The 10912-nt window shown below is 39.8% G+C and overlaps 1 protein-coding gene across 1 annotated transcript; it reads right to left on the reverse strand.

Annotated features, from left to right (window-relative positions):
* Positions 1-7018: 7018 nt before the first annotated feature.
* On the reverse strand, positions 7019-8700 carry LOC308410464 (olfactory receptor 10A2-like; the record flags this gene model as incomplete). Its single annotated transcript, XM_080903801.1, has 2 exons — positions 7019-7887; positions 8583-8700. 2 exons carry the CDS (start codon positions 8698-8700, stop codon positions 7019-7021), a joined length of 987 nt encoding a protein of 328 aa, XP_080759927.1.
* Between the last annotated feature and the right edge of the window lie 2212 nt (positions 8701-10912).

Raw genomic sequence — 10912 nt, forward strand, 5'->3', positions numbered from 1 at the left:
GAACAGACGAAGAAAAAAGTCACCTATAATTTTCAATTTTGGTGCATTAAGTATTTACTAAAAATCGTGCACATGTTTGAATTTCAGTGGCCTTGACATGAGGGAGCACAAAGTCAGGATCAAATTTTCTAAAAGTCTTGTAATCACAATAATATAAGAACATACAAATGACTTTAAAAGTCTCTGACAAGTTTGAATCTCTGTGACCCTTGCCCTCAAGGTCAGAATTCATTTTTTTTTTTTTTACTTTTTCAAATTTATCCTGTAACGCAAACTGGTGTTCATTCTGCCCAGCACAATGCACCCACCCATAGTATTTCAGTGTTCGGTAATTTATTTAATTTCAACATTCTGTGTCACCACACGCAGCTCTCCAATCTCAGCTTCCTCCTTCTCCAGATCCTGGCACAATTACAGGGGGGCATGATCCGAAGATGATCTACCCCTGGCACTGCTGCCTGAATGCACTGCATCACCCCTACCCTGCAGCTAAGCCACAGACCATACTCCATCATGGTCTGTGGCTTAGCTAAGAGTCACCCATGCTCTGGGTGACTCTGCATGTTTCCAGTCTTAATATAGGTACATCTAGTAGGAGGCTAAGGGGTAGTACTGGCGACTTCCAGTATTTGTAAATATAGTGATATGAGTGCATTTATCTTAATTTAATGATCAGTCAGTAACAGTAAAATCACCAACAACAATCATTAAAACTGGAGCAGAAAGGGAAAGTATAAAAAGTCTATGCGGGTGTGATCACAGGTACGTCAGTTTGGTGTGTGGGCAAGAATTCGACCCAAGTAACTCCACCCAAATACTGCTACACAGAATACAACTGTGTGTTTGCATCTTACTTGGCAGGTGGAGTGTGTGTCGGTCAGGGTGGCGAGGTAATGGCCAAGTGAGCATCCTGGAAGGTGGGTGATTGGAGAGAGTCCAACCTGGTTTATCCAGAGAGGTGCAAGGACAGGGGGCAGACAGGTGTAAAGAATTGAGAGTCTTAACGTAGTGACCAACATCCTTAGAATGTAAGCCTTAGCTAAGTGTGATGATGGCTTCAAGAGATGACTAGAGGCACAACACAGAAACAAAGAGTATGAAGCAAAGGCAGCCTGTTAGTAATGTGAGGTTAGCTGACAAACTGGTGGAGAAGACTTGGTCCTAAATACTACTGTGCTGATCTCTATCGGGTGAGCTGAGCAGGTGGACTGATGAGGGCTCCACCCAGAGGTGGATACACTGGGAAACAGTGGAAAAACACAGGTAGCTCATCATGACACTTATCAGCCAAGGTGGAAGCTGAATCATGTATACACACATAAAATCTAGACATTAGAATAATTTAATTTACTCTGCATTTCTTATTCAACATACTAATTAGACTTATACTATGTATTTTTGAATAAAAAGATGATCTACTATTAGCAAAAGCACATACAGATAGACCCTGTTGTAGCACTCTGTATCACTTTAACATTTCACTAGCTGGGCCCACATCCTCAATTTAGGTTTAACAGCATTTTAGTAGGTAAAAGTGAATGCTTTGACATGAATTGAGCTGCGGTTCGGGGAAGGCCTCGAAGGGGACTGGCAATGGCTCCCGGGCCTGGCAGATCCCCGTGTACTAAATAGAAGTGAAGAAGTTAAAGAATAGAGAACAAGGAGGGAGGGAGGGTGGGGCACGTAAACAAGAATGATCAGCTTGCAGAACGGGGGAACCTAAATTGATGACAGCCGGAAGGAGCATGTTTGGAGGTGTGGTCCCTGTGATCAGATGTCACTGATGGAGACCACCAATTGCCCTAGTGATTTTAACAGAAAATACAAATTAAAGTTATTGTCACATCAGTATGAGCAGAGTTTTCTAAAGTGCTGTCATACATCCGTTTCTGCTTTTAAAACCCTCTACATGAGTTCTGGAAGTCTGAAAGATCTTAAGGTATTCAGCTGTATCTGCAGTTTACCTTTCGGCTCAATATGCCCCAAGGCCCTGAATGACACAACACAGCACAGCAGGTCAGTTTAAGATTTTCACACATCAGCAAGATAAATAAAAACATTCCTTTATTTCAGTTTCAGCAGGCCAGACTATATCACAATGTCCTTCAATCAGGCAATCAAAAAAGACCAAAAAGACCTTTCAAACTTCAGTGAATTAAAATAATATTTTACTCTGTTTAAAGCCTGTGTATATTTAAAATATATATTACCCTCTTTGGTTACTCTGTGTCATGGTTAATTACTGTACAGAAAATACCAGTTACATGATTGTATGATCTCTTTTGATTTTTTTGTCTTCAATTTTCTCAGTAAAACAGCTACAGCATATGTGCAGAATAGCATAGCTTTTGCACTCTTTCACTGGTTAATTTTAGGGTTATTACAAAAGTATTCAAATATTTTACAAAAATGTGCATTTGACATAAAGAGTGGACATATAGCACCACCCAGTCTTTTGTCACTGGGTGGTGCTGAGGTCTGAATCTGAGAGTAGCGCCTATATTCACAAAGAGAAAAGAATCATTACAAACAGCTGTCAAGTTTATCTCAAACCAGAAAAAATCTGATCCTTTCTTATCCCGACAGACTTCAGGTTGTAAAGTTCTGCGTTTTCAACATACACTTCTGCTGACAACTGACATAACAGTATAATATCCAGTATAATATTTAAACTTTGAGTTGTTGGTACTTTTTAAATGTAGCTAACTGACAGTGCATGTCTCCAGTCTTAATGCATTGTGGTCACCTGCATGTAAATGGAGTGGTTCTTACTTAGCAAACCACATCTCACAAAAACCTCTTGAGTGTATTTGTAACACCAAGTGCTGCTAAACAGACCAGGGAATATTTAACATAACTTTTCTAGATGTCATTATTTTATTTTGGATGCTTACATTATTTTACTTGGCATGCAGACACAAAATATTTCACAAAACTCAGAAACTGCTAGGGTAAGCATCATTAGCCCTTTAGATCATCCCACAGATTTTCAATGGGATTCAACTCAGGGATTTCTGCAGCCAGTCAGTGCCGGTCAATTCAATACCTGAATGCTAAAGCATTCATCATTCAGGTAGTAACTCACCAGGATTGATGTACGTTTGGATTGTTTCATGTTGGAAGACAATGCGACGACCCAGCTGTCGCCTGCTCCAGATTTTCACATTTCTTTCTTTCTTCATGATTAGTTCCACCTTGATGAGATTCCCAGTTCCAGATGCACTGAATCAACCAAACAGCATAATACTCACTCCACTTTTTTAGTGTGGGGATGGTGTTCTTTTTGGGTTGTACACCTCTCCAGTATGAATAACTTTTCTCCAGGTTGTCTTTAGCATACGTCAGACTGGCTTCACCGAGTTTTTATCGGTCCGCATGCTGGTCTGAAATAATTCTGTTATTGTGCACAAATAAAAATAATAATTTGTGCTTTCTAAAGAAAACCTTCAGGTTTAGAAATGTTTCTTTGAAAAATGTTTGCTCTTTTAAAAAAGCACTAGGAAAATTTATAAAACCTTAACTTTAAAATGGAGACATAATTGTGACCTCATCTGCTTATGAAGAGTACATTATAATTATATTCTAATACATTATAATATAGTAATAAGAATAATATATAATAGACTGCTCAATTTCTGAAATACTTTTTAATCAGAGTAAAATATCAAGTCATTTAAATTTTTTGTATATTGATCTAGTCAGTTAAGTAGCAGAGGAGGTTGTTAATCAATTTCAGCTTCTTTGATGTTAATACTGTTAGCAGTTATTAGAAGTGCAACAATGAGACAAAAGCCCTGGACTTTTCACAGATGAGAGCAGGTTCACCTTAAGTACGTATGACAGGCATGCAAGGTTCTGGAAAAACCATAGAGAATGTTATGCTGCCTGTAACATCATTCAGCATGACTGTTTTTGTGGTGGGTCAGTGATAGTCTGGGGAAGTAAATACACAGGGGTACTCACTGACCTTTACAGGTTTGGCAACAGCACACCAACTAACATTAGGTTTTGGGATCAAATCCTGGGACCCACTGTCAAACCCTACACTGTTGCAGTGGATCCTGGGTTCCTATGGGTGAACAACAGTGTCTGGCCTCATGTGGCGAGGGTATTCATGCAGTTCCCCGACGATAAAGGAATTGATATAACTGGCTGTCCCCCTCGCTCACATGACCTAAATCCAGTAGGCCTCTCTCTGGGAGATTATGTTTCAGTCCTTCCCATGCCACCAGGTTGAACCTTAGACTGTCCAGGCGTGTGAGAGGCGTGTGGCCTGGTGAGATATGGAAGGAGATCTCACCTCCTTCCCACAGGACACCAAACCTCCTCTCATTATGTGTATATGTCAACATTATCAGGCATGCATGCAAGTGGTAGTTGTATACATGCCTGAGTTACTACAATGTTCCAATGAACTTTCAAAATGGACAAAATGGATTAGTCTGCGTTCAGCCCTTTGTATATTGATAATTTTAATTTCCACCGAATGTGTTCTTTTCCTAAAACATTACCCAGTCCATATCAGTACAGAGATCCAGCATGATTTCTTTTCCTTTGTCTTTTGTTTTTGTAGTGTAAACACTATATTGCCAAAATAATTATCTCACCCATCCATATCATTGAATTCAGGTGTTCCAGTCACTTCCATGTCCACAGGTGTATAAAATCAAACAGCCAGGCACGGGCAGTAGCAGGAGCTCATGGAATGTCAACATGGCTGATAGAATGAAACCTGTGCAACACGTCCAGTCATGAAGTTTTGTCACTACCAAATTCTCCACAGTCAACTGTTGGCATGGTGTTGCTCTTAGGCAGCGAACCAAATTTTTGGTTATTACACTGTCCCTTTATTAAGTATTTACTTATTTTGTGACACAAAATACCTCAGTGTTGAGTAAAATGAGGAGTAGCAGATGATTTGACCTTTGACCAGGGGTAATGTGCCAAATCTGCACATGGCACAGTGCTAGCTACTGCTAAGACTAAAACCATTTTTATTCATGTTTAAATTGAATTAACTGTATTTTTTTTTTTTTAAATATGTGCATGTAGAAGAATATGTGATGAATTATTTTCAGTTGTTTATAGACAGATTTACCAAAACAGCATGTTTTGGTTTGCTGCCTCAGTGCAAAATTATGCAGTTAGGCCACTTTTCCTCTAGCAATACAAATATACACAATGGTTTTAAACTCTGCTCCTTTCCACTGCTTGTTTTAGGTTTTTAGGTTTATAATATTGTCATAATATTTAATGACATTATATGACCAATGATGACAGCAGTAAGATTTACTTGATTATTTAAACTTTTTATACTTTTTTATTAGTACTTGTTTTAATGAGCCACATAGTCAAAGTAAACAGATATTATAGACACTAATTTTATTGTTGTTGTTGAAGGGTACCCAAGCTGAAGTTTAATTGCTCTCTAGGGCCAAAGACATAATAACCTGTTGACCATTTTGACAGTCTTAACTTAGCAATTAGCTGTTTAGAGACTGGCTGTAGTCAGGCCACTCCTCTGAGGCTTGGCCTGTTGTTTTACACAGCGCAGGTGGCACCAATGCATGCTCACTAATGACACTCATTACAGAATCCTTATATCACCTGTGGGCTGTCAGTTTACTTTTTATACCATCACACAGTTATTATTTTTTTCATTCTTCTAAGGAGCTCACCCACAACATTTATTAACTGCTGAAAATGCATCACAAATCCTGTCCTGTCATCATAGTTGTCCAATACTTGTAACATCACAAGCAATAAACAGGACATACTTATATGAAAATGATTTTCAGATTTGGAGTTATTAAGTGAAATTTGTTAAGGTATAGGTGAAAAATTCCTAGCAGCAAAATGATTTGTTGACAAGGGATTTCAAAATCCAAGACTGTTTACCCCATAATCATTTTGAAAATCTTTTTTGAATCCTGGAACAATTATACAAATAAAATATCAATGAAACTCAGGCAAATGATAATAAAAAAAACCCATATTAGTGTGTCTAAATGTTAGAAAGCACTTAGGCATATGTAAAAGTGCTGTTATGAATTGTGTGCCTACCACCCTAGGCAAGACCCGTGGTGCAGGGTGTGCAAAGATGCACCTGAGACAATCCAACACATAACAGGAAGGTGCAAAATGCTAGCAGGCAGGGCATACATATCATGCCATAACCAAGTGGCCGGCATATTATACAGAAATGTCTGTGCCGTGTATGGCCTGGAAGTCCCGACGTCAAAAATAAAAAGACTCCCCCTAGGGTGGTCAAGAATTAGCCAAGCTAAGATCTTGTGGGACTTCCAGAAACAGACGGACAAAATAGTGATGGCTAACCAACTGGACATTGTGGTGGACAAGCAGCGGAAGGGGGCTGTAGTGATAGATGTGGCGGCACCGAATGACAGTAACATCAGAAAGAAGGAACACAAGAAGATGAAGAAGTACCAAAGGCTCAGAGAAGAGCTCGAGAAGATGTGGAGGGTGAAGGTAACAGTGGTTCCAGTAGTAATTAGAGCACTTGGAGATCCAAGATCTCTGTCCAGAAGAGTGCAATCCAAGGAACAGAAAGGATACTGCGCAGAATCCTCAAGCTCCCAGACCTCTGGTAGAGGACCTGAGCTATATGTATATGTAATATTTTGTTATAATTTATAGAATTTGAAAAACTTTGAAACTTTGTTTTTTCTTTCATTGATATTGATATGTCAGTTACAATACAAAAAATGCTTGTCAGCATAATAGACTGGTAGCAATTGATTCATTTTACTAAATTATATTTATTCATTTACACAATAGTAAATTAGAATCTGTGACAAAACAGACAGGAAAATGTGAAACGCGGGCATATGAACTATTTAGACTTCAAAGATTACCAGCAACAGTTTAATAAATTGTTTATCTTTGTATAATGACCATTATGTTCGCTATCAATCTTGCATGTGAAATCAGAGCTAAAGTACTCCATTATCTGAAATGCCATTCATTTGATAATACCAATGCAGTAATACCAGTTTTATTAAACTTGACACAACAATGACTTGATATGTCTAAAAATCTCATTCATTTTGAGTCCATATATGATTGGATTTAAAAGAGGATGGAATAAAATTGACTGAAACGTCAATGTCAAGCGAAGAGTTTTCGACAGATCGGAATCCAGTCTAATTATAACTGAATCAAAAACAATAAAACATGAAAAGTTGATTAACACCAGCAAGTGGGGTAAACATGTCTTTAGAGCTTTTCTCCTTGTTTCTCTACAACAATTGTAAGATATTCTAAGAATCCTTATATATGTAAAAAGTATGAAAAGCATTGGTAGAAGGGCAATATTTATCAACGTGACCACACCATATATAGATATTGTGACTGACGGCACACACTGAAGCCTGTAAATTGAATTGTTACAAAAAATTCCTGTCAGAGTAAAACTACAGAGTTTTATATTAAAATAAAGCACAAATGACACTGCAATCTCAAAAGCAGGTATAAGCCAAGCTAAAATCAGAAACACATTTATAGTTATTCTATTCATAATAACTGGATATTGCAGGGGTTTGCATATAGACACATACCTGTCATATGCCATTGCTGCCAACAGTAAAAACTCTGACCCAGCTGAGGTGTAATACGAAAATCCTTGGAAAAGACAGAGTGGATACGATATAGTTTGTTTTTCAGACAAAACATCAGATAAGAGCTTTGGATAGATAATCATGCTGTAAAGAACAGAGTTGATTAACAAAGCTGCAATAAAAATATACATTGGCTCATGAAGGTTTTTGTGAGTCCAAATAAGGTACACTATAGTGGAATTAAAGCAGAGTATCAGAATATATAACGTGAATATAACCACAAAATAAAGGTATCTGTATTTGTGCAATTCTGCAAACCCACCAAGAGTTAACAATGTTACATTTAATTTAACATCCATTGATTAAAAAATGTTACTGACTATAGAATTTGATTGCATAAATGGTATTCAAGAATAACAAACCAAAAGATAAGCCTTAAAGTACTGTATTAATATATTTCCTGCACCGAACTGAGAAGGTAAGTGACTGACTCTGTGGCTTTGTTTTATCAGAAAACCTTCCATCCTCTATGGGACTCATTAAGTTCTCCACTAACATGTAAACAACTTCAGGGAATCTGACGAATTGACGTTTATAGTCCTATGCCCTTCATTTTGTTTGCCCATGCATTTTTTTTAAAAATTCGCGGAACTAGTATAGGCTTAGTATAAAAGCAAAAAAGCCACGGAAACCACTACTGCCTTCACGCTCAACATTTTCTCAAGCTCTCTTCTCAGCCTATGATAAGTCTCAAGCATATTGTGTTCCTTCATCCTCATGTTGTTAACACTTGATATAGCTATATCTATCACTACAGTCATCTCCCTCTGCTTGTCCACCACTATTGCGTCTGGTTGGATAGATATCACCAGTTTGTCTGTTATATCAGGAAGCCCCAGACTTAGCTTGGTCATTTTCAGCTACCTTGGGGGATGTATCCCATTTTGACCTCTGGATTTCCAGGACATTGCTGCACAAATGTTAATTGATATACTTCCAGCCAACCTGCACCTGCTGTTATGTACTGGATTTTTTCAGGGGCATCTTTGCACAGTCTGGGGGTTTTGCCTGGGGTAGCAGCCTCTAAGGATCTTATGCTTAGAGCTTGTTCTTGTGCTGCCATGATTCATGCCTCTGTGTTTTGTCTTTCGGTTCAGCCTTGTCCAGCCACTGGTAGGATTTCTGGATGTCAGCCATGTTTTCTATCTGCTGGTGGTCCATACTGTATGGGGATCTGTCCTTCCATGATGGTTCATCTCCTTGCTCCTCTTCTTTCTAAGGTTTGGCTGCCTGACGTATTCACTAAGCACACATGGCCATCTTCCATATGTACTCATGGATGAGCATTGACTCATCCTGGATTGTGGTTCTGATACTCACTAGTCCTCAGCTCCTTCCTTCCACTTAGCTTACAGTCTCAGCCAGCCAGAAACAAAACACCTGTATATTCTGTGAGTGTGCCGATCACAAATCGGAAAACTGCCCAAATAATGACACGCTTCAAAGAAAGGGCAAGTTAAAGAGAATGGGGAGATGTTTTGTGTGTTTGGGACAGAAACACATTGCAAGATTCTGTAAGACCAAGAATGTGTCCTGTGAGAAATGTGGACGGAGACATCACGTTGCTGTGTGCGGTGGTGAAAGGGTGGATGTACAGGCCCCATCCCAGAAGCAGTGGTCTTCTCCGTGCTCCCTCATTCAGTAAGAGTGAAACCAGGTGAACAGAACACTGTGTTCCTAAAGACTGCAAAGGTGTGGATTGAAGACCCGTCAGGCAGAAGGGTAGCTCGTTGCTTATTAGATGGAGGCAGCCAAAGAAGCTTCATACATGAAACGTTGGTGAAGAGCCTAAATTTACCAGTAATAAGGCAAGAGACATTGACACTACACACATTTGGGTCCTCCTTTCCCACAAGATCACAGCGCGGCATAGTGAAAGTTATGCTACAAAATATCTGGGATCCTAGCCAGAGTATTGTAATAGAAGCTGTGGAGACCCCACAAGTGTGCTCGGCAATAATGAAGGTTCCTGGTGAACAGATCCAGCATGAGCTTAAGAAAAGAGTACTACAACTGGCTGACTTCCCAGGATCCAATGAGGAACCAGAGCTTGCTGTCCTCATAGGAGCTGACTACTATTGGCAGATCGTGACAGGAAGGGTGGAAAGACTTACAGAAACATTGGTGGCACTGGAGAGCACCTTCGGATGGTCTGTTCAGGGTCCAGTCTCTGCATCAACTGTTACAGAGGCAGCCTGCATGTTCATTCCGTGTGAGGAAGAGAAACTCCTTTCCAAGCAACTGAAAGCATTCTGGGAAATAGAGTCTCTGGGTATTACAAATGAGACAACAAAGAACCCAGAAGATGATGAGGCTCTGCAGATGTTTGAGAGAACGACTATGTTTAAAGATGGACGATATCAGGTGGAGTTGCCATGGAAGCCAGAAAAGGTAGAGCTCTCAGACAACTACAGAGTTGCCAAAAAACGGCTGGAAGGTCTGAGTAAAAGATTTAAGAAGGATGTCACACTCTTCAGCAGGTATAATCAAGTGGTGGAGGACTACTTGGACCAGAACATTGCAGAGGAAGTGGCACCAAACCGCAGCACAGACTCTAATGTATTATATGCCTCACCATGCAGTGCTGAGAGAGGACAAAGCAACTACAAAATTAAGATCGGTCTTTGATGCATCGTCCCATGAAGAAGGCTGTCTGTCGCTGAATGACTGCTTATTTACGAGGCCAAATTTGAATCCAGATCTACTCAGTGTTCTCCTTAGATTTAGGGAACACAAAGTCGCCTTTCTGGCGGACATAAAACAAGCATTCCTGCAAATACGTCTTGCAGAAAGGGACAGAGATGCAGTCAGGTTCCTGTGGTTCTCAGGTGCACCGAATGGAGAAGTGAATGACCACCTGCGCATTCTGAGGATGACGAGAGTGGTGTTTGGAGTTACGCCAAGCCCGTTTCTGCTTGCAGCGACAATTCAAAGACATCTAAAACAATATGAAACAAGCCAACCACAAGTGGTGAATACAATAAGGGAGTCACTTTACGTAGATGACTTCATTTCAAGTACACGGTCAGTGGAAGAGGCGTATCACATAACAACAAATGCCAAAGAAATACTGGTGCTGGTATGGAGCTTTGCAAATGGATGACAAACTCAGGCAGAAATGGGGCAGAAATGGGAGAAGAGCTCCACAAACTACATGATGGCACCTGAGACGAATGGAGTAGCATTAAAGGTGCTCGGATTAGTGTGGAGGCCAGAGCCTGATGATTTCACCTTAGTTCACTAGTGAGGCTTCTAACAGAGAAGAAAGGAACCAA

The sequence above is a fragment of the Rhamphochromis sp. 'chilingali' genome (genome assembly GCF_963969265.1).
Source record: "Rhamphochromis sp. 'chilingali' genome assembly, chromosome: 14".
NCBI lineage: Eukaryota > Metazoa > Chordata > Actinopteri > Cichliformes > Cichlidae > Rhamphochromis > Rhamphochromis sp. 'chilingali'.